At 48.9% G+C, this 27,568-nt stretch overlaps 8 protein-coding genes, 1 long non-coding RNA gene and 1 pseudogene across 33 annotated transcripts in view; 7 read left to right on the top strand and 3 right to left on the bottom strand.

Annotated features, from left to right (window-relative positions):
- The window catches only part of LOC117194952 (myotubularin-related protein 14-like), a 59,215-nt gene extending 46,965 nt beyond the window's left edge, over nucleotides 1-12,250 (top strand). The window contains exons 2-6 of the mRNA XM_033399424.1: nucleotides 9,596-10,365; nucleotides 10,432-11,070; nucleotides 11,138-11,290; nucleotides 11,351-11,707; nucleotides 11,769-12,250. Coding sequence (XP_033255315.1) covers nucleotides 9,596-10,365; nucleotides 10,432-11,070; nucleotides 11,138-11,290; nucleotides 11,351-11,707; nucleotides 11,769-11,904 — 2,055 coding nt within the window. The 3' untranslated portion in view covers nucleotides 11,905-12,250. The remainder of the gene's footprint in view (nucleotides 1-9,595; nucleotides 10,366-10,431; nucleotides 11,071-11,137; nucleotides 11,291-11,350; nucleotides 11,708-11,768) is intronic.
- A 111-nt stretch (nucleotides 12,251-12,361) lies between these two features.
- LOC117194953 lies at nucleotides 12,362-13,811 on the bottom strand (annotated as a pseudogene).
- A 454-nt stretch (nucleotides 13,812-14,265) lies between these two features.
- LOC117194955 (actin-like protein 6B) lies at nucleotides 14,266-14,868 on the top strand. 5 transcript variants are annotated; one of them, XM_033399428.1, is made up of 2 exons: nucleotides 14,266-14,580; nucleotides 14,635-14,868. In XM_033399428.1, the coding sequence occupies exons 1-2, from the start codon at nucleotides 14,376-14,378 to the stop codon at nucleotides 14,793-14,795; spliced, it is 366 nt and encodes a 121-aa protein (XP_033255319.1). In that variant the 5' UTR covers nucleotides 14,266-14,375; the 3' UTR covers nucleotides 14,796-14,868. The 5 variants fall into 5 exon arrangements, with proteins under 5 accessions (XP_033255319.1, XP_033255320.1, XP_033255321.1 ...); XM_033399429.1 differs by having other exon boundaries at nucleotides 14,267-14,580; nucleotides 14,622-14,858; XM_033399430.1 differs by having other exon boundaries at nucleotides 14,269-14,580; nucleotides 14,645-14,858.
- Nucleotides 14,869-16,671: 1,803 nt separating this feature from the next.
- LOC117195059 (actin-like protein 6B) lies at nucleotides 16,672-17,275 on the top strand. Of its 6 annotated transcripts, none has more exons than XM_033399718.1 (2): nucleotides 16,672-16,987; nucleotides 17,042-17,275. In XM_033399718.1, exons 1-2 carry the CDS (start codon nucleotides 16,783-16,785, stop codon nucleotides 17,200-17,202), a joined length of 366 nt encoding a protein of 121 aa, XP_033255609.1. In that variant the 5' UTR covers nucleotides 16,672-16,782; the 3' UTR covers nucleotides 17,203-17,275. The 6 variants fall into 6 exon arrangements, with proteins under 6 accessions (XP_033255609.1, XP_033255610.1, XP_033255611.1 ...); XM_033399719.1 differs by having other exon boundaries at nucleotides 16,673-16,987; nucleotides 17,029-17,269; XM_033399720.1 differs by having other exon boundaries at nucleotides 16,674-16,987; nucleotides 17,052-17,269.
- Nucleotides 17,276-19,111: 1,836 nt separating this feature from the next.
- LOC117195057 (actin-related protein 4-like) lies at nucleotides 19,112-19,719 on the top strand. Of its 6 annotated transcripts, none has more exons than XM_033399708.1 (2): nucleotides 19,112-19,431; nucleotides 19,486-19,719. In XM_033399708.1, the coding sequence occupies exons 1-2, from the start codon at nucleotides 19,227-19,229 to the stop codon at nucleotides 19,644-19,646; spliced, it is 366 nt and encodes a 121-aa protein (XP_033255599.1). In that variant the 5' UTR covers nucleotides 19,112-19,226; the 3' UTR covers nucleotides 19,647-19,719. The 6 variants fall into 6 exon arrangements, with proteins under 6 accessions (XP_033255599.1, XP_033255601.1, XP_033255600.1 ...); XM_033399710.1 differs by having other exon boundaries at nucleotides 19,113-19,431; nucleotides 19,496-19,709; XM_033399709.1 differs by having other exon boundaries at nucleotides 19,113-19,431; nucleotides 19,473-19,709.
- LOC117195056 lies at nucleotides 19,663-22,981 on the bottom strand. Its single transcript, XM_033399707.1, has 2 exons — nucleotides 22,920-22,981; nucleotides 19,663-20,724 (listed from the first exon to the last, which is right to left on the bottom strand). The coding sequence occupies exon 2, from the start codon at nucleotides 20,632-20,634 to the stop codon at nucleotides 19,765-19,767; it is 870 nt and encodes a 289-aa protein (XP_033255598.1). The 5' UTR covers nucleotides 20,635-20,724; nucleotides 22,920-22,981; the 3' UTR covers nucleotides 19,663-19,764.
- On the top strand, nucleotides 21,308-23,156 carry LOC117195061 (actin-like protein 6B). 6 transcript variants are annotated; one of them, XM_033399724.1, is made up of 2 exons: nucleotides 21,308-21,628; nucleotides 21,683-21,916. In XM_033399724.1, the coding sequence occupies exons 1-2, from the start codon at nucleotides 21,427-21,429 to the stop codon at nucleotides 21,841-21,843; spliced, it is 363 nt and encodes a 120-aa protein (XP_033255615.1). In that variant the 5' UTR covers nucleotides 21,308-21,426; the 3' UTR covers nucleotides 21,844-21,916. The 6 variants fall into 6 exon arrangements, with proteins under 6 accessions (XP_033255615.1, XP_033255620.1, XP_033255617.1 ...); XM_033399729.1 differs by lacking the exon at nucleotides 21,683-21,916 and adding an exon at nucleotides 22,939-23,156 and having other exon boundaries at nucleotides 21,309-21,628; XM_033399726.1 differs by having other exon boundaries at nucleotides 21,325-21,628; nucleotides 21,670-21,863.
- A 592-nt stretch (nucleotides 23,157-23,748) lies between these two features.
- Nucleotides 23,749-24,356, top strand: LOC108160326 (actin-related protein 4-like). 6 transcript variants are annotated; one of them, XM_033399715.1, is made up of 2 exons: nucleotides 23,749-24,068; nucleotides 24,123-24,356. In XM_033399715.1, exons 1-2 carry the CDS (start codon nucleotides 23,864-23,866, stop codon nucleotides 24,281-24,283), a joined length of 366 nt encoding a protein of 121 aa, XP_033255606.1. In that variant the 5' UTR covers nucleotides 23,749-23,863; the 3' UTR covers nucleotides 24,284-24,356. The 6 variants fall into 6 exon arrangements, with proteins under 6 accessions (XP_033255606.1, XP_033255607.1, XP_017149742.2 ...); XM_033399716.1 differs by having other exon boundaries at nucleotides 23,750-24,068; nucleotides 24,133-24,356; XM_017294253.2 differs by having other exon boundaries at nucleotides 23,750-24,068; nucleotides 24,110-24,356.
- Nucleotides 24,357-26,175: 1,819 nt separating this feature from the next.
- LOC117195108 lies at nucleotides 26,176-26,558 on the top strand. Its single transcript, XR_004474953.1, has 2 exons — nucleotides 26,176-26,269; nucleotides 26,339-26,558. It is a non-coding gene; the product is annotated as an uncharacterized LOC117195108 (long non-coding RNA).
- A 51-nt stretch (nucleotides 26,559-26,609) lies between these two features.
- Nucleotides 26,610-27,471, bottom strand: LOC117194965. The gene is made up of 2 exons (XM_033399444.1): nucleotides 26,829-27,471; nucleotides 26,610-26,761 (listed from the first exon to the last, which is right to left on the bottom strand). Exons 1-2 carry the CDS (start codon nucleotides 27,469-27,471, stop codon nucleotides 26,610-26,612), a joined length of 795 nt encoding a protein of 264 aa, XP_033255335.1.
- Between the last annotated feature and the right edge of the window lie 97 nt (nucleotides 27,472-27,568).

Raw genomic sequence — 27,568 nt, 5'->3', positions numbered from 1 at the left:
CGATAGGTTGCCGGGAAGGCGCGTCTGCTACGATGTTTTGGCTTCCGTCGGTAAAGCACGTCAAAGCGATACTGTTGGAGTTCCAGAGCCCAACGGGCGATGCGACCGGTCGGATTATTGATCGAGTTCAACCACTTCAAGGCGAGATGGTCGGTGATGACGTCGAAGTAGTAGCCCTCCAGGTAGCATCGTAATTTCCTGATGGCCCAGACGATGGCTAAGCATTCCTTTTCCGTGGCTGAGTAGTTCTCTTCTGCTTTCAAGAGCCTTCGACTGGCGTAGGCTATGACCCTCTCCTCTCCGCTGATCTGTTGCGTCAGGACCGCCCCTAGACCGTAGTCGCTTGCGTCAGTTTGTAGAGCGAACCTCTCCGCGAAATCCGGGCAGGCTAAGACGGGTGCTTGGGTTAACTTCTCCTTCAACTCCTCGAAAGCGGCCTGCTGTTCGTCACTCCAGATCCACCTTTTCTCCTTCTTCAGGAGGCTGGTCATTGGTTGTACAATCGTCGCGAAGTTTGGGACAAACCTCCGGTACCACGATGCCATTCCTAGGCAGCGTCGAAGCTCCTTTATTAAGCTGGGTGGGGCCAACTTCCGGACGGCGACGATCTTATCTGGGTGTGTATACCCTGCTCACTAATGACATGTCCCAGGTATACGATGCTTTTCTGGAAGAAGCTGCATTTCTTTTGGTTCAATCTTAGATTTGTTTCCCGTAGTCTCCGGAACACCTCTCGCAGATGGTCGACGTGTTCCTCCAACGCCGCTCCGATGACAATAATGTCATCAAGGTAAGCGAATGCGTTGGGTTCCATCTGTGGTCCGATGACGCTGTCCAAGGCTCGCTGGAACGTGGCCGATGCTGAGTGCAGTCCGAACGGCATCACCTTCCAATGGAAGAGTCCTCTGCCCGGAACGGTGAAGGCGGTACATTCTCGGCTCCCCCCGGCCATCGGGATCTGCCAATACCCGTTCTTGAGGTCCAAGGTCGAGATGTACGTGCGTTACGGAGCCTATCGATGATGTGGTTGATCCTGGGCAGTGGGTAGGCGTCGGGTATTGATTGCGCGTTGAGTTGTCGGTAGTCTACGCACATCCGCATCTCGCCTGTCTTCTTTCCCACCAGTACGATAGGAGCGCTGTGTGGGCTTTTTGAAGCTTCGATCCGCCCGTCTTGCAGCAACTCGTCGACCTGGGCATTGATGATTTTCTGCATGGCCGGATTTTCGGGGAAGTACCTCTGCTTTATCGGTTTGTCGTCCTTCAGAGTGATGGTATGCTCAGCTATGTGAGACACGCCCTCCAATCCCTCGAACTTGGCCAATTCTTGCTTCAAAAACTCGGCTACCCACGGCGGAAGGGGCGGTTCGGTGATGGGGACTGTCGGTGGCGAGATTTCTTCGAGCAGGGGACATGTTATGATGGCGAGGTTCACGGTGATAGGGTCAGTCGAGTCTGATCTCCGAAAAGGGGTGCGTTGTCGACCGGCCGCGGCATCGGCTAACGGGGCGAGTTGATAATTCGGTGGGGGGTGAGGTGCGAGTTGGTATGCCTTGACCCGCACATGTCCTTCGGGGCCGTGGTCTTCCAGGCCGTGGTGTAGAGTGATGCTGGTTTCCCGTGGGGTCGTTCGCTCTGATTGAGCCGCACTGCTGGGCATTTCTGATTTGGCTCGCGTCGATCGTGTTATATTTTTAGCGCCGCCGGGTCCGTCTTGGTCGGGGCTTAGATGCGTTGTCCTTGTATTGCTGCTGGGTCTGGCGTGGTCGAGGCTTCGATGCGTTGTCCTTGTATTGCTGCTGAGTCTGGCGTGGTCGAAACTTAGAAACGTTGTCCTGATGTTACTGCTGGTTCTGGCGTGGTCGTGGCTTAGCTCCGTTGTCTTGGTAGGGATACTCTGGGTGGTTTTCGAGGCAGACGGACTGGCCCTGGGTGCGTCCAGCGGTGTCGCAGTCGTCTCCGTCGAATCTTCGTTGCTCTGGGTGTTCTTCGAGGAGGACGGACTGGCCCTGGGTGTGTCCAGCGGAGTCGCAGTCGTCTCCGTCGAATCTTCGTTGCTCTGGGTGTTCTTCGAGGCGGACGGACTGGCCCTGGGTGTCGCAGTCGTCTCCGTCGTAGCTTCGTTGATGATTCTGGCGTGGTCGTATCGAATCGTGGGTTGGGTTCGGGTGGCGTTGCTGGGTCTGGCGTGTTCGAGATTCTGGTGCGTTGCTATGGATACGTTGATGGGTCTCGGTTACGTTGCTGGGTCTGGCGGGTTCGAGATTCCGGTGCGTTGTCACTGGTACATTGCTGGGTCTGGCGTGGTTGGGATTCTAGTGCGTTGTCACTGGTACATTGCTGGGTCTGGCGTGGTCGAGGTTCGGGTGCGTCGGCTTCGTCCGGTGGGTCGCTGTTGGATTGGTCGAGTGGGTAGGAGCAGCGGATGCAGTCGCGGGACTTTCGTCACTAAAAGTAACCATGCGGGGCCGAGTCGAGGATGATGTGGGGATCGGGTTGGTTTCCCGGATCGCCCGCTGGGTCAACTGCAAGTACGCTCGTCCGCATTGTATTATGGCCTGGACGCCGCAAAGGAAATCGAGCCCCAGTATGATGTCGTCCACTACCATGGGTAGGACTAATAGAATCACCCGCGTTTCCTGTTGATCCAGACGTACCTTGACCGAAACTGCTTGCGTCACCTCCTTTGCTGTACCGTCCGCCTGGCGGTCGATATTAGTCCTTATATTCCGTGCGTTCCCTCCAGTACTTACTTTATGAGCGATGCGTTGACTGACGAACGACCGCGTTGCTCCCGTGTCGAGGGTAGCTGTGAGCGGTACTCCTTCGATGGTTACTAGCGCGGCGATCCTGCCCCCTTCCAAACTTAAGGGATGAGTTACTCCTGGGGGCCCTGGAGGTATGTCTCCGATCGGTTCCCTGACGAGCGGAGACTCGGTCCGTTTCCCGACTCGGATAGCCTACAGCAGTTGATCGTCCGGAGGCCGCGGCGGCCACACTCCCAACAGAATAGCCGTCGCCGATTCCTGCATGAACTGCTGAAATGACCTTCCTCCCCGCAATTACGGCAGGCCCGGCGTGTGTTCACCGGCCGGTCTCCATCCTGGGTCCTTGGTATGATGGCGTTCTGGCTTTCGGATTTGGGCGGTCGTTAGCTGGGGGGGTTTGTTCGCGGTCCCGCGTTGTCTCGTACGCTACTATCAATTGTGTCAGTTCTCGCAACGTCTCGAACTCATGTCTACAGGTGAACAGTTGGTATTCCGGCCGAAGGTTCTCGTAGATCCTGTCCAGCTCCCTGTCTGGAGTATACTGAGCTCGTTGCATCATGAGTCGGAGGTCGATCAAGTAGTCCTGAAAGGCTTCTCGGGGTCGTTGGTGACGGGAGCGGATCGTATCTTCCAAGCGCTGAAAGTATCGCGGGGGTAGGAAGAACTCCAAGAACTCCTTCCGGAATTCGGTCCATGGGTTGCTTGCATCTGGAACGTCCTAAACCATCCTTCTGCCTTGCCAGTAAGTAGCCCGGAGATGGCTCGCGGCAGTTGTGCTGGGCTTCCGCCATATGAGTCGACCCTTTCTTTCAACCGTTCGATGAAAGCCAGCGCATCCGAGTGTCCGTCGAACTTCAGACCCCAATTGCGCAGCTTATCGGCCAGGGCGGCGAAGGAGATTTCTTCCCTTCCGGGTCGCGGTGTTCCGCCTTCCTCGGGGAGCGGTGATGGTGGTGATGGTCACCATGTCGCCGGTCAGTCGTGGTTTCAAGCCGGCCAGAGTCGCCGTGAGATGCGCGCGGGAACTTGGGAATTATGATGGATAGAGGCTGCTCCGCACAGATTCCTTCCTTCCGCTCTCGCTGACTCGATCCCGGCGACGGGGACGTGTTCCTTGGGCTTCTCGGGCTGGGCGCGCTGTCGAAGACCATTCCGAGCTCTTTGATCCGTTTTTCGATCGCAGTCGGATGCTCACCGCGCAAGATAAAGGCCGAGATCCCGCTGCGCAGTTCGTCCACTGTCCCGGTCTCACCGAGGCCGAATTCGGCGGCGATGGCCTGCAATTCGTCCTTGCGCCGATACGAAATCCACTGTACCCCCATGTCGAAGCACGGTGGTCGAACTGGCACTTCGAGGTCTTTCGCGTTTCCGACGGTAGTATCACGTATTGACCCTCCGGTAGAATCTTTTCTTGGGTAACGCACTGAATACCGGAGTCCTTCGGGCTAGTCACGGAAGCACGGCGTATGCACGGTTAACACGGTTGTCCAGTGGAGGCGTCCTTGCTGCTTGGGGTCCTGGTCGATAGTCCTTGCTATCGTTGTCCTTGGAATTGTCCTGACTGTTGATCCTTGCTAGGCCGGTCGATAGTCCTTGCAATCGTTGTCCTTGGAATTGTCCTTGTGGTCCTGGTCGTGCTGGGTTCGTTGATTTAAGCGTTGGATCTCGTCCCGTGTTGATAGCTGAACGCTGGCTGATCACTTTGAAGGCCGGGCGTTTACTCTCCGCTATCGTTTTGTAGGCCGGGCCTTGAAGGATCGCGCTGAAGACCGTTTATTGAATGACTGCTCGCGCAGAGGGCCGGGCATTGACTCTCGGCTATTGTTTTGTAGGCCGGGCATTGAATGATCGCGCTGAAGACCGGGCATTGAATGACTGCTCTGAAGACCGGGCGTTGACTGCTCGCGCTGAGGGCCGGGCATTGACTATCTTCTCTTCTGGGTCTGGGTACGAAATATATGGCCGGGCTGGTTGGCCTTCGGGAGGATTCCGACGCTCGCTCGGCCTCTACAGCTCACGACGCGCTGCTCGCCGCGTACGTGTCGCTCTCTCTCTCTAGCGATTTCTGCCCAGCTTCGGCTCGGTTCCCTTTCTCTGCCGTCTCCACGTGTTGACGCTATTGCTAGGGAGGTTAGGGAAGCCAGCCTCGGATGTACGTGAATGATGGGCGGCCTCACGTGCGGTTTTACAGAGATATACAGCTATTCTTGTCCTAATGATTCCGACTGGCCGTGCTTGCGCATGGTACAGTCCCGATTCCCCCTGCTACTCGTTTTTCTGATCGACTGTTCCACTTAGCGCCCCAAAACATAACGGAATCCCGGAGTCCCTGCTCGGGCGCCATCTGTAAGGAAGCGATCCTGGGCTGGGGTACATAACTCAGTCTACTCCAGGGTCGAAATTACAGTAATATTTATAATTTGCCGGGACTCCGTATTTCGGACCGACGATGGGGGACGGGGCAGCAGTCCCGCGGACGGGAGCGATCGTAGCGTGGGACGTGGCAGTTGGTTTCACCGAGAGCACTCCGGTTATCGCCTTCAGGATCCCACCGAACTCAGAATCAATACGGAGATCTTTACTATGCGATAATACCGACAGGTGTCGCCGAGAGTACCTAGGCTATCGCCGGACAGTACTTACGGGAAGCGGAAAGGGGGACTTTGCTATGCGGAAATACCGACAAGTATCGCCGAGAGTACCTAGGACATCGCCGGACGGTACTTACGGGACCCTGTCGGCCTAAGAATTACTACGACTCGGAAAGGGAGACTTTGCTATGCGGAAATACCGACAAGTATCGCCGAGAGTACCGACGGTACTTACGGGACCCTGTCGGCCTAAGAATTACTACGACGCGGAAGGGGGACTTTGCTATGCGGAAATACCGACAAGTATCGCCGAGAGTACCTAGGCTATCGCCGGACGGTACTTACGGGACCCTGTCGGCCTAACATTACTGTCTTTATCATACAGAGCAGGTATCGCCGAGAGGGCTTAGGCAATCGCCGGACAGCCCCTTCGGGACCCAGGGAACTACGGGGATCAGGCGAGACACCAACAGGCATCACCGGGGACGCTTAGACGATCGTCGGATAGCGGCCTCGGGACCCTGCGGGGTCACAAACTACGGGAGGGAATCATGCGGAGGGAACGCCGACAGGTGTCATCAAGAACGCCTAGGCAATCGCCGGACAGAGGCCTCAGGATCCTGTCGGGCTACGAACTACTGGATGGAATCACGCAGACTCGGGTAAGAGGCGGGAGGAAGGGCGGAGAAGATGAAGCCCCGGGCCTCCAGGTTCCCTAGTGTATAGATCGTTGGTGGTCGGGCTATGTTTCTGTTATATTCGTTATATTTCGCTTTATTTTTTCTTGGTTCCCTACCTATCGCACCGCTCAGCAGCCCGTATACACGTCTAGAGACTCGCTTACCCCTGAACTCCCACGCTTGTACTCGTCGAAAGCCTCCTCTTCCCCGTGGGTGCAGCGTAGATGCAAGGTCTTCTCCCCGTAACCGCGGCGTCGATGCAGGATCTTCCCCGTGTCACTGATAGCGTTGGCGTGGATCCGGTCCGCCACGTGTTTTACTTTTCCAAGCCACTCGAATTTTTCCGCGAACACGTCCGACTCCTACGACTGCTCCCAATCGAATTTTAATCCACGTTTTTCTTCTCCAGCCTCAGAACTCTCCCGATCCAGCGCCAGCGTGAGCGGCCAGCGTCGTCATTCTCGCGGCGGCAGAGGGCTGGCGCCGTTGTTTGGCGTCTACGCTGCGCCGGTGACTTTTGTCTCTCTTTTTCGCTGCTGGCGCGTCGTTACTTCGCTTTAGTTTTCCGCGTTTCTCTTCTGCCGTTGCTGCTGTGGGCTTACTGTTTCGGCGCTTCGTTGCTGCGTCGACGCTGGCGGCTTATCTTTTCGGCGCTTGTTGGCTGTTGCTGTTGGCTACCGTTTCGGCACTTAGTGTATTCCTCTCTCTCTTTGGCTTCCGCTGCGTTGTTGTTGTTGGGTTTTGTTTCTTGGTGTATTCCTCCCCGTTTTTGTGTCGGTGCCGTTAGGTTTCGGTTCTTGGTGTATTCCTCCCCGTTGCTGTGTCGGTGCCGTTGGATTTCGATTCTTGGTGTATCCCTCTCCCTCTTTGGCTGCTGCTGCGTCGTTGTCGTTGGGTTTCTGCTTTCTCGGTGTATTCCTCGCCGTTGCTGAGTCGATGCCGTTGGTTTTCGGTCCTTGGTGTATTCCTCTCTCGTTTTGGCTGCTGCTGCGTCGTTGTTGTTGGGTTTTGGTTCTGAAAAGCCAGTGGCGTCCGCCGTGATTGCGACTTCCCCCCCCCCCTAGTTTTCGGTGTCTTTGAACGACGAACGATAAAAACAAAAACTTGAAAACAAGGCATTGCATTGCACATTCGAGTGTGTAATCGTGTAAGCGAGAACAAGGAGAACCGACAACACGGAAGCGCCCCATGCTTTGTACCCTGAAAGTACTCCGTTGTGTGCGTGTGTATGGGGTGTGGTCAGTGCCCCCCACTCGAAGTTCGACCTGTTTCGAATAATTCATTCAAGAAAAGCCATTTTCCCTGTCCGCCGCCGCCCCAGATTGATGAATATGCAACAATCGCGGGAATCGCGTCGGGTCCGTCCTGGGTCCCAGGCTCGGGGGCCTCTGTCGCCGATAAGCCAAGCCTCTGTAAGCAGAGCGCGCAAGAAACCGTTGTTTTGCTTCTCTCTGTGCTCTGTGCTCTCTATTGCTCTGCTCTCTCTTTCGTTGCCTGCTGCTCGCCTGGCTCCGGACCGGGCCGGCCCGGGCTCGGTTCGGTTGCGCTGCTTGCTGGTTTCTTGATTTGTGGGATTTCTTTTTGCTGCTGGTGGCTTTTACTTCTTTTTCTTTTGTGTTTCTTTTTTTTTTCGGCGAGGCCGCAGAAAACTGAGAAGAAAAGTATGCCGCTCCACGCAGCGCCGATTTCTGTTGGCCCAGCATCGGCAAAGTCTTTGAAATCCGGGTTTGTAAGAAAACTGCATTGCAGCTTCCGAAGCAGAGTTGAGTCTGGGTTTCGAATTTGTTATTTGGGTCAACGATAATGATGCAGCTGATGATGATGATGGTGGTGTCGCGGTGTATGATCATCAGTCGAAAAACCATTACTCTGGCGCTGTAAATAACTATTTCGCGCGTTTGTTTATTGTTTTTAAGTTTTTACAGCGCCTTATTAACAGGCGCACAGCGAAAAGCGAACGCCAACTGGCGGACAGTTACATTTGCATGCAGTTGCTGCTCTTTCTTACAAAAGAAACGAGGGGGAACGTTGTGAGTTGCTGCGGACACCGCAACTCTACAGTTATACCCGATACTTAGTCAGTATGGCTCTCCTCCGGCAGCCGCCGCTAATATTGAACGACACGACAAAGAATGCGTGCGAGAGTGACGTCGGGCGCTGCGTAGCCACTGCAAATTGATTTCTTGCTTTTGGCTACAAAAATGATCCGATCTGATCCAGATTCAGCAATCTGATAGATATGGTCATTATCTATGATTCTGCGTTGTTAGTTTTCTCGAATCTGCATTGTGGATGCAACAGATTTTCGTCCTTTGTGGGGGAGGAAGGGGGTGGGGCGAAATTCTGAGATATACGTTTTATAGTGAGATCTAACAGAAGTGCGGATACCAAATTTGGTTACTCTAGCCTTAATAGTCTCTGAGATTTGTGGATGCCCCAGATTTTCGTCCTTTGCGGGGGCGGAAGGGGGTGTGGCGAAATTTGGACACGAAACGGTCAAGGTCCGATATCACAGCGGAAGTGGGCGGGGCGAAGTTTTGAAATATTTTTGTAGCAGTGACATATCACAGAAGTCTGGATCCAAAACATCGTTGCTCTAGCTCTTATAGTCTTTGAGCACTAGGCGCTGAAGGGGACGGACAGACGGACAGACGGACGGACGGACAGACAGACATGGCTCAATCGACTCGGCTATTGATGCTGATCAAGAATATATGTATATACTTTATGGGGTCGGAAACGATTCCTTTTGGACGTTACACACACCCACTTTTACCACAAATCTAATATACCCCAATACTCATTTTGAGTATCGGGTATAAAAAAAGAAATAATAATCGACTAACCTTTGGCTTTTCCGTTTCTTTTCCCCCTTCTCCATCAAGCAGAAGTAATTGCGTTTTAGTTGTTTTGCTCGTTTGCTTCGCTCTCCATAGTTTTGGCACCCACACACTCACACACCCCCTATCTCCCTCACACACAATGGTCTTTGTTTTCACCACGTTTGTTGTGCTCTGTAGTTCGCCTTGTTGCTGGCTGTTTTCTTTTTTTTGCACAGCCTTTGCCTTTGTCTCTCTTTATTTGCACGTTTCTCTATGCTCCCTGTGTCCCTGTGTTTGTGTGCTAAAAACCTGTTTCGTCCAAGGTATTTGTGTTTGTGTGTGTGAGAGTGGTGCCGCCTTATTTTTGTCTGCTTTTATCTAGTTTTTTGTTGTTGTCTGTGACAGCTGGCGGTTGTGGCTGTGACCCTCCTTATCCAAAGAACAACAGCCACACAAGATCAGCTCGGAAACCAGTTGCACTTCTCTGTCTAATCTCTCTGTCCATTAAGACGCCGGAAGCGGCAGAGTCGACGGACAACGTTGATTTATGCAAGCAATTGACTTTGCATGTCGTTGGTTCATAAAATATTTAATAATGGTGTTTAAAAAAAGAATAATGCTAATGAGTGGTGAGTGGGTGAGGTCGTTGGATCGACGTGCTGCGAATCCTCATTCCTCATTGGATGCGCATCTCTGGCTCGATATTAATTCTTTACACAATTCTTTCGTCCACAGGAGTACGAGATCTCCAAGAAATGCGAATACCTGTTCAAACTCGACTACAGCCTCATTGAGCTGGACAACTCGAATGGCCTGCTCAGCCCGCGCTACCCTGGAAGGATACTCATACCTGAGTCAGAGCATGGACACATGGCCAAGACCCTGATACCGGGCAATGGATTGTTCAGTGCAGGAGGCGGTTCCTCAGGGACAACGGCCACGACAACGGCAATCAACAGCAGTGCCGGCAGCAACTGCAGCGACGGTGTGGGCATCCAAGCATTTGTCACCTTTGCCAATCCGCTGCAGACCCCGGTCCCGCCTCAGCCTCAACTACAACTGCAGCCCCAGCAGCCTCCATCGACACAGTCCGCGCAGCAAAACACCATCTACGAGGACCAGTACGATATACAGCGGATGAGGGAACTGGTCACGATGGCCAAGTACGCGCGGTGCCGTCAAAGATTCGCCGTTCCCGTGATCATGTACCGGGGCAAATACATTTGCCGCTCGGCAACGCTGTCGGTGATGCCGGAGACGTACGGCCGCAAGGTGGTGGACTACGCCTACGACTGCCTCAGCGGAAACTATGCAACACCCAACGGGGAGGAGAACGACGCCGACTCCACGGACGAGTCGCTGATCAATCACATGAACGACCAGTCGCAGTCGCAGTTCAGCTACGACGAGGTCATCAAGAGCGACATCCAGCTGCTGCACACCCTCAATGTGTCCACGATAGTGGACCTAATGGTAGAGAACCGCAAGATCAAATACTTTATGGCGTAAGTGTTTGGGAATACTGATCTATATATGCATGTCAGAAGGCTAACCACAATTCCCTATTGCAGCGTATCCTCCTCGGAGAAAGCTGATCCCAGCAATCATTACAAGAGCTTCAACCTGCTGTCGCTTCCGTATCCGGGCTGCGAGTTCTTCAAGAAGTTCCGCGACAACAACTACATGGCCAAGAATCTGCACTACAACTGGAAGCAGTCTTTCAACGATGCAAACATTAATATACCCAATCTGGGGCCCGCCGCCGACATTGACATCATCTGGCCGGAGTACCGGGACTGGGATTTGGTGTCCATCACACAGAACTATCTCCGGGCCACGCTCAAATACATACAGGAGGATAACTATGGCCTGCTCATACACTGCATCAGTGGCTGGGATCGCACTCCGCTGTTTGTCTCCCTGGTGCGACTGTCTCTCTGGGCGGATGGACTCATCCACCAGTCGATGAACGCCATGCAGATGGCGTACTTCACACTGGCCTACGACTGGTACTTGTTTGGCCACCAGTTGCCGGATCGCCTCAAGCGGGGCGAGGACATCATGTTCTTCTGCTTCCACGTGCTAAAGTTCATCACGGACGAGGAGTATAGCATAGTGGAGCATCGGAAGCGGGCCAAGACCCCGAGCAGCAGCGGGAGCAGTGTCATAGTCATCAAGTCCGACTGCTGCGACGATGAGCCGCTCAAGGAGTGAGTGCAGATACCAGGGGACTTTGCTTGATCATAGTTTTAAACGACTTGCTTTCTTCCTGCACAGAGACTACATCCTGGCCTTCGATCAAGATAGCAACGACAGCTATTCAAACTGTTCCAACTGTGATATGTCCATAACAGATAACTTCTATGCCACCACAACGGCCACAGTTGCGCCAGTCAATCCACTGACCAGCAGGGCGCCCAATCCTAAGCGGTAACCGAACTTTAGCCCCCACCAGCGAGCCACCTACTGACCTCTCCTGTATTCATTCAGCTCCCGCACTAGCCCGATATCGGTGCCCGGCTCGAATGCGCGGCAGCGTCAGGAGTCCACATCCTCGAACGGCAGCTGGCAGGTGGTCACCGACACTGGATCCATCGACTCCATGATGAACGGCAGCTACATGATGCGCTTTGTGGCGCAACAGACGGCGGACGCCACCTCGAACATTCCCATCTGCAATGGCGGCAATGGCTATCACTGCAGCAACAACACAACGACATACATGGGCAGCGGTAGCGGCAGCGGGAGCAGCATCAGCAATGGCAGCAACACAACGCACGGTTTCCCAAACGGTTCCTCCAAAGATGTGGGTGGCAGCACAACTTCCAGCAAGCAGTGCATCAACTTGTGAGTCCCCGCAGAATCATAGCAGCAGAATCCAGTACTCATTTGTATCTCTTCTCGGCAGACGTAAGCAACGCCTCAATGCAGTGCGAGCCATCTTCATACAAGCGTACGGCAAGACAATTGGACTGAAATTCAAAGAGGGCTCCTCCGTGAACCTGGCCACGTTCATTGGCAATCTGGCGGACCAGCTATTCTGAGCTGACATACCTGACCTTCTACCCTCAATGAAGGGGTAGGCCCACGCCTTCTTCGACCTGTTGCAATCGATCTTGTTTAAGTTAGCTTTCTGCCTGTTTTTGTTTCTTGTTATAGTGATGCTCTTTTCCACATTGACTGTAGACCTGCCTGTTGAATTGCGTTCTTGCGACTGTTTGTTGAATATGTATGCAATGGCCTTATGATAAGCATCAAACGAACCTATGTGTACCCCATTTCCGTCAGGGAACCAGGGGAACCAACTCCTAGACAACATGCATAGTACAACTCGTTCTCTGACCTATAAACCCCGGGCCTGTTGAGGCCTTGTCCGCCTGCCGCCTCCAGTTCAGCTCCAGCTCCTACTCCCGCTCCCGCATATTTGTTTGTTTAGTTACTAGTTTATCGAGCATGCGAATCAAACGAAATATGAAAACCAATTCGGATTAAAGAATAGCCTTAAGTTGTAATTTATAGTAATGTATTTTTTAAAATAAACTTATGTGCATTTGATGTACATGGATTCACGTTTCTTTGGGCGCTTTGCCATTCTGGACAGCGGCAAATACTAGTCCTGATCAATGCGCTTCACCCGAACGAGTAGCTTCTTTGTGTAGTACTTGGCGCTCTTGATCGGTATATACCGCGGATTAGGATTTAGAGTGGCATCATCGGGCTTCTCCACGGGAGTGCGGTTTTTCTCCGGTGATTTCTCTTGTGCCTCTTCTGGGTTATTTTCCCGTACATTTTCCATCTCAATGGCAAGCTCAATGGCCGCAAGGGCCACCTCCACCTCTGTCTTAATGTCCAGCGGTGGTGAAACAGACGGCGGGCACTCAACGGGTTCCTTCTTGGCACCAATCACATTGATATCAAGCGGTGTCGAAACGTCCGGCGCGTGATTAATGGGTCCAACCACATTGCTCGTGAAAGCTTGAATCGGTATGAAAACAGTCGCCGTCGGGACATTAATGAGATCCTGGCCACCAGACACACTGCTAATGACCAGATTGGTTTTGGGACGGGGACCTGGGATGGCAAAAGTGTGTGCGATTTTTGGTTGGACTGGTTTGTACTGAGGACCATCAAGCGAGAGTTGTGCCAGAGCCGATATGGGCAGCTCCTTGACCCGAACAGATCTGAGGAATTCATCGTATTCGGTCTTGACTGTGGCCTGCTCTTCGGGACCCAGTGGTACGGACGCATGTGTCTCCATTTCGTGTTGGAATAAGATATCGAGGAACTCGACTTCCAGTCGCCGACGCTCATTGAGCGTCATGGCCTCCACCAATGGCAGCTGAGTGAGTAGAAAGTTCTGGGCCATACTCAAGTCCCTGGGTGGTTCCAAATTTTCTGTACTTAGCGAGCGTTCGATCTCCGTCACAAGGGACCACAGTTGAAAGGGAATTTGTCCCTTCGTCTTCGAAAGGGTGCCCATGGTCGGTAGCAGCAAGTTCCAACGCCACTGCAGCTCGTCTGCCGAGAAGGGGGCACTCAGCGGCAAGTTCTCGTAGCTGGCATTAAACTCCTTCGAAATCTGATTCCAGGCCCACTCGTCGTATTCCGAGTCCTGTTCCGGCTGCGCTGCTTTACTTTACAGAAAAGGATACTTGGTAATTAGCTCCAGCAGACGTAAATCGTTCAGAACTATCATCGAATTGCAATTTGTGTTGGATATATTTATTTCCATTGGGCTGACTGAGGAGTCTCTACCGCTTTCGCTGTCCATTGCTGTGCCAGCTTCGGTACCCATTTCGTTTTTCGGATCAGCCATTATTCGGCGACGCGACGGATTTGATCTTCAAAATTTTTTGTTGTCCCCGAATTTTATAAACATATGAATATATCGATACCTGTTTTTTTATGATAATATATTTGTAGGTGGTAGTTTTTCGACTGGCGAAAAAATGTTGTATATTTTTTTGCGAACTTTAATTAAATAGGTATATTTTTGCGATGAGCGGAACTAATCGGCGTTTTATTTCGAAAATTCCAAACTAAGTTCTTTACTTTAATTTTAAACCTAGATGGTCATAAAACATCGACTCGACGACGCATGATCACATATCTTCGATCACTTTTAAATTAAATAATTGATATATCAATCGGATAAAATTGTGTATTCAGGGCTGAGGGTCCTGTTTAGCTAGTAATTTGATTTAGCGCAGTTCATGGTAAAGTAAAGATGAAGGATGGAATGGATCTACAATAAGAACTATTATTATTATTATTTTTCGCGATTTAACTCAAGTTGTTATCCTGTTTAAGACAGGGGGATTAAGTGGGATAAGTTCACTTCTTCATCGGTATATTACGGTATATTTCTGAATTTCAGACAGTATATTTTATCGATAGGTCGATTGCCATTAACGCAAGCGTCGTGAAAAAAGCCACAAAAATAAATACAGACAAGACAGGCATTTCGAGAACTTTTGCAAGAAATCAAGCTGAAAAGTAGTCCCGACGCTCCAAGATGAATGGAGGCAACATGCTATATGGCGGCGACGAAATTGGAGCCTTAGTTTTCGATCCAGGGCACCATTCGTTGCGTGTGGGCTACGCGCAAGAGGATTCGCCGAAGGCTGAGATACCCTCTGTTGTCGGCATTGGAGCATCCCCAACTCCGGATACGAATCTTGATCCAGATACCAAAACTGACAACAATGTGACGCCCAACAGTGAGTAGAACAACGACAACAATTGAAAATTTTTTGAACAGTATCATTTCACATGATTTCACATGAGGCCTTGTCCGCCACTACGTCCTCGTTATCCCGCCTGCCGCCTCCAGTTCAGCTCCAGCTCCTACTCCCGCTCCCGCATATTTGTTTGTTTAGTTACTAGTTTATCGAGCATGCGAAGCAAACGAAATATGAAAACCAATTCGGATTAAAGAATAGCCTTAAGTTGTAATTTATAGTAATGTATTTTTTAAAATAAACTTATGTGCATTTGATGTACATGGATTCACGTTTCTTTGGGCGCTTTGCCATGCTGGACAGCGGCAAATACTAGTCCTGATCAATGCGCTTCACCCGAACGAGTAGCTTCTTTGTGTAGTACTTGGCGCTCTTGATCGGTATATACCGCGGATTAGGATTTAGAGTGGCATCATCGGGCTTCTCCACGGGAGTGCGGTTTTTCTCCGGTGATTTCTCTTGTGCCTCTTCTGGGTTATTTTCCCGTACATTTTCCATCTCAATGGCAAGCTCAATGGCCGCAAGGGCCACCTCCACCTCTGTCTTAATGTCCAGCGGTGGTGAAACAGACGGCGGGCACTCAACGGGTTCCTTCTTGGCACCAATCACATTGATATCAAGCGGTGTCGAAACGTCCGGCGCGTGATTAATGGGTCCAACCACATTGCTCGTGAAAGCTTGAATCGGTATGAAAACAGTCGCCGTCGGGACATTTATGAGATCCTGGCCACCAGACACACTGCTAATGACCAGATTGGTTCTGGGACGGGGACCTGGGATGGCAAAAGTGTGTGCGATTTTTGGTTGGACTGGTTTGTACTGAGGACCATCAAGCGAGAGTTCTGCCAGAGCCGATATGGGCAGCTCCTTGACCCGAACAGATCTGAGGAATTCATCGTATTCGGTCTTGACTAAGGCCTGCTCTTCGGGACCCAGTGGTACGGACGCATGTGTCTCCATTTCGTGTTGGAATAAGATATCGAGGAACTCGACTTCCAGTCGCCGACGCTCATTGAGCGTCATGGCCTCCACCAATGGCAGCTGAGTGAGTAGAAAGTTCTGGGCCATACTCAAGTCCCTGGGTGGTTCCAAATTTTCTGTACTTAGCGAGCGTTCGATCTCCGTTACAAGGGACCACAGTTGAAAGGGAATTTGTCCCTTCGCCTTCGAAAGGGTGCCCATGGTCGGTAGCAGCAAGTTCCAACGCCACTGCAGCTCGTCTGCCGAGAAGGGGGCACTCAGCGGCAAGTTCTCGTAGCTGGCATTAAACTCCTTCGAAATCTGATTCCAGGCCCACTCGTCGTATTCCGAGTCCTGTTCCGGCTGCGCTGCTTTACTATACAGAAAAGGATACTTGGTAATCAGCTCCAGCAGACGTAAATCGTTCAGAACTATCATCGAATTGCAATTTGTGTTGGATATATTTATTTCCATTGGGCTGACTGAGGAGTCTCTACCGCTTTCGCTGTCCATTGCTGTGCCAGCTTCGGTACCCATTTCGTTTTTCGGATCAGCCATTATTCGGCGACGCGACGGATTTGATCTTCAAAATTTTTTGTTGTCCCCGAATTTTATAAACATATGAATATATCGATACCTGTTTTTTTATGATAATATATTTGTAGGTGGTAGTTTTTCGACTGGCGAAAAAATGTTGTATATTTTTTTGCGAACTTTAATTAAATCGGTATATTTTTGCGATGAGCGGAACTAATCGGCGTTTTATTTCGAAAATTCCAAACTAAGTTCTTTACTTTAATTTTAAACCTAGATGGTCATAAAACATCGACTCGACGACGCATGATCACATATCTTCGATCACTTTTAAATTAAATAATTGATATATCAATCGGATAAAATTGTGTATTCAGGGCTGAGGGTCCTGTTTAGCTAGTAATATGATTTAGCGCAGTTCATGGTAAAGTAAAGATGAAGGATGGGATGGATCTACAATAAGAACTATTATTATTATTATTATTTTTCGCGATGTAACGCAAGTTATATATATATTACGGTATACTACGGTATATTTCTGAATTTCAGACAGTATATTTTATCGATAGGTCGATTGCCATTAACGCAAGCGTCGTGAAAAAAGCCACAAAAATAAATACAGACAAGACAGGCATTTCGAGAACTTTTGCAAGAAATCAAGCTGAAAAGTAGTCCCGACGCTCCAAGATGAATGGAGGCAACATGCTATATGGCGGCGACGAAATTGGAGCCTTAGTTTTCGATCCAGGGCACCATTCGTTGCGTGTGGGCTACGCGCAAGAGGATTCGCCGAAGGCTGAGATACCCTCTGTTGTCGGCATTGGAGCATCCCCAACTCCGGATACGAATCTTGATCCAGATACCAAAACTGACAACAATGTGACGCCCAACAGTGAGTAGAACAACGACAACAATTGAAAATTTTTTGAACAGTATCATTTCACATGATTTCACATGAGGCCTTGTCCGCCACTACGTCCTCGTTATCCCGCCAGCCGCCTCCAGTTCAGCTCCAGCTCCTACTCCCGCTCCCGCATATTTGTTTGTTTAGTTACTAGTTTATCGAGCATGCGAAGCAAACGAAATATGAAAACCCATTCGGATTAAAGAATAGCCTTAAGTTGTAATTTATAGTAATGTATTTTTTAAAATAAACTTATGTGCATTTGATGTACATGGATTCACGTTTCTTTGGGCGCTTTGCCATGCTGGACAGCGGCAAATACTCGTCCTAATCAATGCGCTTCACCCGAACGAGTAGCTTCTTTGTGTAGTACTTGGCGCTCTTGATCGGTATATACCGCGGATTAGGATTTAGAGTGGCATCATCGGGCTTCTCCACGGGAGTGCGGTTTTTCTCCGGTGATTTCTCTTGTGCCTCTTCTGGGTTATTTTCCCGTACATTTTCCATCTCAATGGCAAGCTCAATGGCCGCAAGGGCCACCTCCACCTCTGTCTTAATGTCCAGCGGTGGTGAAACAGACGGCGGGCACTCAACGGGTTCCTTCTTGGCACCAATCACATTGATATCAAGCGGTGTCGAAACGTCCGGCGCGGGATTAATGGGTCCAACCACATTGCTCGTGAAAGCTTGAATCGGTATGAAAACAGTCGCCGTCGGGACATTAATGAGATCCTGGCCACCAGACACACTGCTAATGACCAGATTGGTTTTGGGACGGGGACCTGGGATGGCAAAAGTGTGTGCGATTTTTGGTTGGACTGGTTTGTACTGAGGACCATCAAGCGAGAGTTGTGCCAGAGCCGATATGGGCAGCTCCTTGACCCGAACAGATCTGAGGAATTCATCGTATTCGGTCTTGACTGTGGCCTGCTCTTCGGGACCCAGTGGTACGGACGCATGTGTCTCCATTTCGTGTTGGAATAAGATATCGAGGAACTCGACTTCCAGTCGCCGACGCTCATTGAGCGTCATGGCCTCCACCAATGGCAGCTGAGTGAGTAGAAAGTTCTGGGCCATACTCAAGTCCCTGGGTGGTTCCAAATTTTCTGTACTTAGCGAGCGTTCGATCTCCGTCACAAGGGACCACAGTTGAAAGGGAATTTGTCCCTTCGCCTTCGAAAGGGTGCCCATGGTCGGTAGCAGCAAGTTCCAACGCCACTGCAGCTCGTCTGCCGAGAAGGGGGCACTCAGCGGCAAGTTCTCGTAGCTGGCATTAAACTCCTTCGAAATCTGATTCCAGGCCCACTCGTCGTATTCCGAGTCCTGTTCCGGCTGCGCTGCTTTACTTTACAGAAAAGGATACTTGGTAATTAGCTCCAGCAGACGTAAATCGTTCAGAACTATCATCGAATTGCAATTTGTGTTGGATATATTTATTTCCATTGGGCTGACTGAGGAGTCTCTACCGCTTTCGCTGTCCATTGCTGTGCCAGCTTCGGTACCCATTTGGTTTTTCGGATCAGCCATTATTCGGCGACGCGACGGATTTGATCTTCAAAATTTTTTGTTGTCCCCGAATTTTATAAACATATGAATATATCGATACCTGTTTTTTTATGATAATATATTTGTAGGTGGTAGTTTTTCGACTGGCGAAAAAATGTTGTATATTTTTTTTGCGAACTTTAATTAAATCGGTATATTTTTGCGATGAGCGGAACTAATCGGCGTTTTATTTCGAAAATTCCAAACTAAGTTCTTTACTTTAATTTTAAACCTAGATGGTCATAAAACATCGACTCGACGACGCATGATCACATATCTTCGATCACTTTAAAATTAAATAATTGATATATCAATCGGATAAAATTGTGTATTCAGGGCTGAGGGTCCTGTTTAGCTAGTAATTTGATTTAGCGCAGTTCATGGTAAAGTAAAGATGAAGGATGGAATGGATCTACAATAAGAACTATTATTATTATTATTTTTCGCGATTTAACTTAAGTTGTTATCCTGTTTAAGACAGGGGGATTAAGTGGGATAAGTTCACTTCTTCATCGGTATATTACGGTATATTTCTGAATTTCAGACAGTATATTTTATCGATAGGTCGATTGCCATTAACGCAAGCGTCGTGAAAAAAGCCACAAAAATAAATACAGACAAGACAGGCATTTCGAGAACTTTTGCAAGAAATCAAGCTGAAAAGTAGTCCCGACGCTCCAAGATGAATGGAGGCAACATGCTATATGGCGGCGACGAAATTGGAGCCTTAGTTTTCGATCCAGGGCACCATTTGTTGCGTGTGGGCTACGCGCAAGAGGATTCGCCGAAGGCTGAGATACCCTCTGTTGTCGGCATTGGAGCATCCCCAACTCCGGATACGAATCTTGATCCAGATACCAAAACTGACAACAATGTGACGCCCAACAGTGAGTAGAACAACGCCAACAATTGAAAATTTTTTGAACAGTATCATTTCACATGATTTCACATGAGGCCTTGTCCGCCACTACGTCCTCGTTATCCCGCCTGCCGCCTCCAGTTCAGCTCCAGAACCTACTCCCGCTCCCGCATATTTGCTTGTTTAGTTACTAGTTTATCGAGCATGCGAAGCAAACGAAATATGAAAACCAATTCGGATTAAAGAATAGCCTTAAGTTGTAATTTATAGTAATGTATTTTTTAAAATAAACTTATGTGCATTTGATGTACATGGATTCACGTTTCTTTGGGCGCTTTGCCATGCTGGACAGCGGCAAATACTAGTCCTGATCAATGCGCTTCACCCGAACGAGTAGCTTCTTTGTGTAGTACTTGGCGCTTTTGATCGGTATATACCGCGGATTAGGATTTAGAGTGGCATCATCGGGCTTCTCCACGGGAGTGCGGTTTTTCTCCGGTGATTTCTCTTGTGCCTCTTCTGGGTTATTTTCCCGTACATTTTCCATCTCAATGGCAAGCTCAATGGCCGCAAGGGCCACCTCCACCTCCGTCTTAATGTCCAGCGGTGGTGAAACAGACGGCGGGCACTCAACGGGTTCCTTCTTGGCACCAATCAGATTGATATCAAGCGGTGTCGAAACGTCCGGCGCGGGATTAATGGGTCCAACCACATTGCTCGTGAAAGCTTGAATCGGTATGAAAACAGTCGCCGTCGGGACATTTATGAGATCCTGGCCACCAGACACACTGCTAATGACCAGATTGGTTCTGGGACGGGGACCTGGGATGGCAAAAGTGTGTGCGATTTTTGGTTGGACTGGTTTGTACTGAGGACCATCAAGCGAGAGTTCTGCCAGAGCCGATATGGGCAGCTCCTTGACCCGAACAGATCTGAGGAATTCATCGTATTCGGTCTTGACTAAGGCCTGCTCTTCGGGACCCAGTGGTACGGACGCATGTGTCTCCATTTCGTGTTGGAATAAGATATCGAGGAACTCGACTTCCAGTCGCCGACGCTCATTGAGCGTCATGGCCTCCTCCAATGGCAGCTGAGTGAGTAGAAAGTTCTGGGCCATACTCAAGTCCCTGGGTGGTTCCAAATTTTCTGTACTTAGCGAGCGTTCGATCTCCGTTACAAGGGACCACAGTTGAAAGGGAATTTGTCCCTTCGCCTTCGAAAGGGTGCCCATGGTCGGTAGCAGCAAGTTCCAACGCCACTGCAGCTCGTCTGCCGAGAAGGGGGCACTCAGCGGCAAGTTCTCGTAGCTGGCATTAAACTCCTTCGAAGGCGACGCGACGGATTTGATCTTCAAAATTTTTTGTTTCCCCGAATTTTATAAACATATGAATATATCGATACCTGTTTTTTTTATGATAATATATTTGTAGGTGGTAGTTTTTCGACTGGCGAAAAAATGTTGTATATTTTTTTTGCGAATTTTAATTAAATCGGTATATTTTTGCGATGAGCGGAACTAATCGGCGTTTTATTTCGAAAATTCCAAACTAAGTTCTTTACTTTAATTTTAAACCTAGATGGTCATAAAACATCGACTCGACGACGCATGATCACATATCTTCGATCACTTTTAAATTAAATAATTGATATATCAATCGGATAAAATTGTGTATTCAGGGCTGAGGGTCCTGTTTAGCTAGTAATTTGATTTAGCGCAGTTCATGGTAAAGTAAAGATGAAGGATGGAATGGATCTACAATAAGAACTATTATTATTATTATTTTTCGCGATTTAACTCAAGTTGTTATCCTGTTTAAGACAGGGGGATTAAGTGGGATAAGTTCACTTCTTCATCGGTATATTACGGTATATTTCTGAATTTCAGACAGTATATTTTATCGATAGGTCGATTGCCATTAACGCAAGCGTCGTGAAAAAAGCCACAAAAATAAATACAGACAAGACAGGCATTTCGAGAACTTTTGCAAGAAATCAAGCTGAAAAGTAGTCCCGACGCTCCAAGATGAATGGAGGCAACATGCTATATGGCGGCGACGAAATTGGAGCCCTAGTTTTCGATCCAGGGCACCATTCGTTGCGTGTGGGCTACGCGCAAGAGGATTCGCCGAAGGCGATACCCTCTGTTGTCGGCATTGGAGCATCCCCAACTCCGGATACGAATCTTGATCCAGATACCAAAACTGACAACAATGTGACGCCCAACAGTGAGTAGAACAACGACAACAATTGAAAATTTTTTGAACAGTATCATTTCACATGATTTCACATGAGGCCTTGTCCGCCACTACGTCCTCGTTATCCCGCCTGCCGCCTCCAGTTCAGCTCCAGCTCCTACTCCCGCTCCCGCATATTTGTTTGTTTAGTTACTAGTTTATCGAGCATGCGAAGCAAACGAAATATGAAAACCCATTCGGATTAAAGAATAGCCTTAAGTTGTAATTTATAGTAATGTATTTTTTAAAATAAACTTATGTGCATTTGATGTACATGGATTCACGTTTCTTTGGGCGCTTTGCCATGCTGGACAGCGGCAAATACTCGTCCTAATCAATGCGCTTCACCCGAACGAGTAGCTTCTTTGTGTAGTACTTGGCGCTCTTGATCGGTATATACCGCGGATTAGGATTTAGAGTGGCATCATCGGGCTTCTCCACGGGAGTGCGGTTTTTCTCCGGTGATTTCTCTTGTGCCTCTTCTGGGTTATTTTCCCGTACATTTTCCATCTCAATGGCAAGCTCAATGGCCGCAAGGGCCACCTCCACCTGTCTTAATGTCCAGCGGTGGTGAAACAGACGGCGGGCACTCAACGGGTTCCTTCTTGGCACCAATCACATTGATATCAAGCGGTGTCGAAACGTCCGGCGCGGGATTAATGGGTCCAACCACATTGCTCGTGAAAGCTTGAATCGGTATGAAAACAGTCGCCGTCGGGACATTAATGAGATCCTGGCCACCAGACACACTGCTAATGACCAGATTGGTTTTGGGACGGGGACCTGGGATGGCAAAAGTGTGTGCGATTTTTGGTTGGACTGGTTTGTACTGAGGACCATCAAGCGAGAGTTGTGCCAGAGCCGATATGGGCAGCTCCTTGACCCGAACAGATCTGAGGAATTCATCGTATTCGGTCTTGACTGTGGCCTGCTCTTCGGGACCCAGTGGTACGGACGCATGTGTCTCCATTTCGTGTTGGAATAAGATATCGAGGAACTCGACTTCCAGTCGCCGACGCTCATTGAGCGTCATGGCCTCCACCAATGGCAGCTGAGTGAGTAGAAAGTTCTGGGCCATACTCAAGTCCCTGGGTGGTTCCAAATTTTCTGTACTTAGCGAGCGTTCGATCTCCGTCACAAGGGACCACAGTTGAAAGGGAATTTGTCCCTTCGCCTTCGAAAGGGTGCCCATGGTCGGTAGCAGCAAGTTCCAACGCCACTGCAGCTCGTCTGCCGAGAAGGGGGCACTCAGCGGCAAGTTCTCGTAGCTGGCATTAAACTCCTTCGAAATCTGATTCCAGGCCCACTCGTCGTATTCCGAGTCCTGTTCCGGCTGCGCTGCTTTACTTTACAGAAAAGGATACTTGGTAATTAGCTCCAGCAGACGTAAATCGTTCAGAACTATCATCGAATTGCAATTTGTGTTGGATATATTTATTTCCATTGGGCTGACTGAGGAGTCTCTACCGCTTTCGCTGTCCATTGCTGTGCCAGCTTCGGTACCCATTTGGTTTTTCGGATCAGCCATTATTCGGCGACGCGACGGATTTGATCTTCAAAATTTTTTGTTGTCCCGAATTTTATAAACATATGAATATATCGATACCTGTTTTTTTATGATAATATATTTGTAGGTGGTAGTTTTTCGACTGGCGAAAAAATGTTGTATATTTTTTTGCGAACTTTAATTAAATCGGTATATTTTTGCGATGAGCGGAACTAATCGGCGTTTTATTTCGAAAATTCCAAACTAAGTTCTTTACTTTAATTTTAAACCTAGATGGTCATAAAACATCGACTCGACGACGCATGATCACATATCTTCGATCACTTTAAAATTAAATAATTGATATATCAATCGGATAAAATTGTGTATTCAGGGCTGAGGGTCCTGTTTAGCTAGTAATTTGATTTAGCGCAGTTCATGGTAAAGTAAAGATGAAGGATGGAATGGATCTACAATAAGAACTATTATTATTATTATTTTTCGCGATTTAACTCAAGTTGTTATCCTGTTTAAGACAGGGGGATTAAGTGGGATAAGTTCACTTCTTCATCGGTATATTACGGTATATTTCTGAATTTCAGACAGTATATTTTATCGATAGGTCGATTGCCATTAACGCAAGCGTCGTGAAAAAAGCCACAAAAATAAATACAGACAAGACAGGCATTTCGAGAACTTTTGCAAGAAATCAAGCTGAAAAGTAGTCCCGACGCTCCAAGATGAATGGAGGCAACATGCTATATGGCGGCGACGAAATTGGAGCCTTAGTTTTCGATCCAGGGCACCATTTGTTGCGTGTGGGCTACGCGCAAGAGGATTCGCCGAAGGCTGAGATACCCTCTGTTGTCGGCATTGGAGCATCCCCAACTCCGGATACGAATCTTGATCCAGATACCAAAACTGACAACAATGTGACGCCCAACAGTGAGTAGAACAACGCCAACAATTGAAAATTTTTTGAACAGTATCATTTCACATGATTTCACATGAGGCCTTGTCCGCCACTACGTCCTCGTTATCCCGCCTGCCGCCTCCAGTTCAGCTCCAGAACCTACTCCCGCTCCCGCATATTTGCTTGTTTAGTTACTAGTTTATCGAGCATGCGAAGCAAACGAAATATGAAAACCAATTCGGATTAAAGAATAGCCTTAAGTTGTAATTTATAGTAATGTATTTTTTAAAATAAACTTATGTGCATTTGATGTACATGGATTCACGTTTCTTTGGGCGCTTTGCCATGCTGGACAGCGGCAAATACTAGTCCTGATCAATGCGCTTCACCCGAACGAGTAGCTTCTTTGTGTAGTACTTGGCGCTTTTGATCGGTATATACCGCGGATTAGGATTTAGAGTGGCATCATCGGCTTCTCCACGGGAGTGCGGTTTTTCTCCGGTGATTTCTCTTGTGCCTCTTCTGGGTTATTTTCCCGTACATTTTTCCATCTCAATGGCAAGCTCAATGGCCGCAAGGGCCACCTCCACCTCCGTCTTAATGTCCAGCGGTGGTGAAACAGACGGCGGGCACTCAACGGGTTCCTTCTTGGCACCAATCAGATTGATATCAAGCGGTGTCGAAACGTCCGGCGCGGGATTAATGGGTCCAACCACATTGCTCGTGAAAGCTTGAATCGGTATGAAAACAGTCGCCGTCGGGACATTTATGAGATCCTGGCCACCAGACACACTGCTAATGACCAGATTGGTTCTGGGACGGGGACCTGGGATGGCAAAAGTGTGTGCGATTTTTGGTTGGACTGGTTTGTACTGAGGACCATCAAGCGAGAGTTCTGCCAGAGCCGATATGGGCAGCTCCTTGACCCGAACAGATCTGAGGAATTCATCGTATTCGGTCTTGACTAAGGCCTGCTCTTCGGGACCCAGTGGTACGGACGCATGTGTCTCCATTTCGTGTTGGAATAAGATATCGAGGAACTCGACTTCCATCGCCGACGCTCATTGAGCGTCATGGCCTCCTCCAATGGCAGCTGAGTGAGTAGAAAGTTCTGGGCCATACTCAAGTCCCTGGGTGGTTCCAAATTTTCTGTACTTAGCGAGCGTTCGATCTCCGTTACAAGGACCACAGTTGAAAGGGAATTTGTCCCTTCGCCTTCGAAAGGGTGCCCATGGTCGGTAGCAGCAAGTTCCAACGCCACTGCAGCTCGTCTGCCGAGAAGGGGGCACTCAGCGGCAAGTTCTCGTAGCTGGCATTAAACTCCTTCGAAGGCGACGCGACGGATTTGATCTTCAAAATTTTTTGTTTCCCCGAATTTTATAAACATATGAATATATCGATACCTGTTTTTTTATGATAATATATTTGTAGGTGGTAGTTTTTCGACTGGCGAAAAAATGTTGTATATTTTTTTTGCGAATTTTAATTAAATCGGTATATTTTTGCGATGAGCGGAACTAATCGGCGTTTTATTTCGAAAATTCCAAACTAAGTTCTTTACTTTAATTTTAAACCTAGATGGTCATAAAACATCGACTCGACGACGCATGATCACATATCTTCGATCACTTTTAAATTAAATAATTGATATATCAATCGGATAAAATTGTGTATTCAGGGCTGAGGTCCTGTTTAGCTAGTAATTTGATTAGCGCATGTTCATGGTAAAGTAAAGATGAAGGATGGAATGGATCTACAATAAGAACTATTATTATTTATTATTTTTCGCGATTTAACTCAAGTTGTTATCCTGTTTAAGACAGGGGGATTAAGTGGGATAAGTTCACTTCTTCATCGGTATATTACGGTATAATTTCTGAATTTCAGACAGTATATTTTATCGATAGGTCGATTGCCATTAACGCAAGCGTCGTGAAAAAGCCACAAAAATAAATACAAACAAGACAGGCATTTCGAGAACTTTTGCAAGAAAATCAAGCTGAAAAGTTAGTCCCGACGCTCCAAGATGAATGGAGGCAACATGCTATATGGCGGCGACGAAATTGGAGCCCTAGTTTTCGATCCAGGGCCACCATTCGTTGCGTGTTGGGTCTACGCGCAAGAGGATTCGCCGAAGGCGATACCCTCTGTTGTCGGGCATTGGAGCATCCCCAACTCCGGATACGAAATCTTGATCCAGATACCAAAACTGACAACAATGTGACGCCCAACAGTGAGTAGAACAACGACAACAATTGAAAATTTTTTTGAACCAGTATCATTTCACATGATTTCACATGAGGCCTTGTCCGCCACTACGTCCTCGTTATCCCGCCTGCCGCCTCCAGTTCAGCTCCAGCTCCTACTCCCGCTCCCGCATATTTGTTTGTTTAGTTACTAGTTTATCGAGCATGCGAAGCAAACGAAATATGAAAACCCATTCGGATTAAAGAATAGCCTTAAGTTGTAATTTATAGTAATGTATTTTTTAAATAAACTTATGTGCATTTGATGTACATGGATTCACGTTTCTTTGGGCGCTTTGCCATGCTGGACAGCGGCAAATACTCGTCCTAATCAATGCGCTTCACCCGAACGAGTAGCTTCTTTGTGTAGTACTTGGCGCTCTTGATCGGTATATACCGCGGATTAGGATTTAGAGTGGCATCATCGGGCTTCTCCACGGGAGTGCGGTTTTTCTCCGGTGATTTCTCTTGTGCCTCTTCTGGGTTATTTTCCCGTACATTTTCCATCTCAATGGCAAGCTCAATGGCCGCAAGGGCCACCTCCACCTGTCTTAATGTCCAGCGGTGGTGAAACAGACGGCGGGCACTCAACGGGTTCCTTCTTGGCACCAATCACATTGATATCAAGCGGTGTCGAAACGTCCGGCGCGGGATTAATGGGTCCAACCACATTGCTCGTGAAAGCTTGAATCGGTATGAAAACAGTCGCCGTCGGGACATTAATGAGATCCTGGCCACCAGACACACTGCTAATGACCAGATTGGTTTTGGGACGGGGACCTGGGATGGCAAAAGTGTGTGCGATTTTTGGTTGGACTGGTTTGTACTGAGGACCATCAAGCGAGAGTTGTGCCAGAGCCGATATGGGCAGCTCCTTGACCCGAACAGATCTGAGGAATTCATCGTATTCGGTCTTGACTGTGGCCTGCTCTTCGGGACCCAGTGGTACGGACGCATGTGTCTCCATTTCGTGTTGGAATAAGATATCGAGGAACTCGACTTCCAGTCGCCGACGCTCATTGAGCGTCATGGCCTCCACCAATGGCAGCTGAGTGAGTAGAAAGTTCTGGGCCATACTCAAGTCCCTGGGTGGTTCCAAATTTTCTGTACTTAGCGAGCGTTCGATCTCCGTCACAAGGGACCACAGTTGAAAGGGAATTTGTCCCTTCGCCTTCGAAAGGGTGCCCATGGTCGGTAGCAGCAAGTTCCAACGCCACTGCAGCTCGTCTGCCGAGAAGGGGGCACTCAGCGGCAAGTTCTCGTAGCTGGCATTAAACTCCTTCGAA

The sequence above is a fragment of the Drosophila miranda genome (genome assembly GCF_003369915.1).
Source record: "Drosophila miranda strain MSH22 chromosome Y unlocalized genomic scaffold, D.miranda_PacBio2.1 Contig_Y5_pilon, whole genome shotgun sequence".
NCBI classification, from domain to species: domain Eukaryota; kingdom Metazoa; phylum Arthropoda; class Insecta; order Diptera; family Drosophilidae; genus Drosophila; species Drosophila miranda.
This window is presented reverse-complemented; position numbering and strand designations above follow the sequence as displayed.

What these genes read in the sequence shown, in the direction of transcription:
- LOC117194965 (XM_033399444.1), bottom strand. Translation starts at nt 27,471, where the DNA reads ATGGGCACCCTTTCGAAGGCGAAGGGACAAATTCCCTTTCAACTGTGG. An exon ending in ACCGCTGGACATTAAGACAG is followed by an intron (nt 26,762 to 26,828) that starts GTGGAGGTGGCC and finishes AAAATAACCCAG; the next exon opens with AAGAGGCACAAGAGAAATCA.
- LOC117195057 (XM_033399708.1), top strand. Translation starts at nt 19,227, where the DNA reads ATGAATGGAGGCAACATGCTATATGGCGGCGACGAAATTGGAGCCTTA. An exon ending in CAACAATGTGACGCCCAACA is followed by an intron (nt 19,432 to 19,485) that starts GTGAGTAGAACA and finishes ATCATTTCACAT; the next exon opens with GATTTCACATGAGGCCTTGT.
- LOC117195056 (XM_033399707.1), bottom strand. Translation starts at nt 20,634, where the DNA reads ATGGGCACCCTTTCGAAGGCGAAGGGACAAATTCCCTTTCAACTGTGG.
- LOC117195059 (XM_033399718.1), top strand. Translation starts at nt 16,783, where the DNA reads ATGAATGGAGGCAACATGCTATATGGCGGCGACGAAATTGGAGCCTTA. An exon ending in CAACAATGTGACGCCCAACA is followed by an intron (nt 16,988 to 17,041) that starts GTGAGTAGAACA and finishes ATCATTTCACAT; the next exon opens with GATTTCACATGAGGCCTTGT.
- LOC117195061 (XM_033399724.1), top strand. Translation starts at nt 21,427, where the DNA reads ATGAATGGAGGCAACATGCTATATGGCGGCGACGAAATTGGAGCCCTA. An exon ending in CAACAATGTGACGCCCAACA is followed by an intron (nt 21,629 to 21,682) that starts GTGAGTAGAACA and finishes ATCATTTCACAT; the next exon opens with GATTTCACATGAGGCCTTGT.
- LOC108160326 (XM_033399715.1), top strand. Translation starts at nt 23,864, where the DNA reads ATGAATGGAGGCAACATGCTATATGGCGGCGACGAAATTGGAGCCTTA. An exon ending in CAACAATGTGACGCCCAACA is followed by an intron (nt 24,069 to 24,122) that starts GTGAGTAGAACA and finishes ATCATTTCACAT; the next exon opens with GATTTCACATGAGGCCTTGT.
- LOC117194955 (XM_033399428.1), top strand. Translation starts at nt 14,376, where the DNA reads ATGAATGGAGGCAACATGCTATATGGCGGCGACGAAATTGGAGCCTTA. An exon ending in CAACAATGTGACGCCCAACA is followed by an intron (nt 14,581 to 14,634) that starts GTGAGTAGAACA and finishes ATCATTTCACAT; the next exon opens with GATTTCACATGAGGCCTTGT.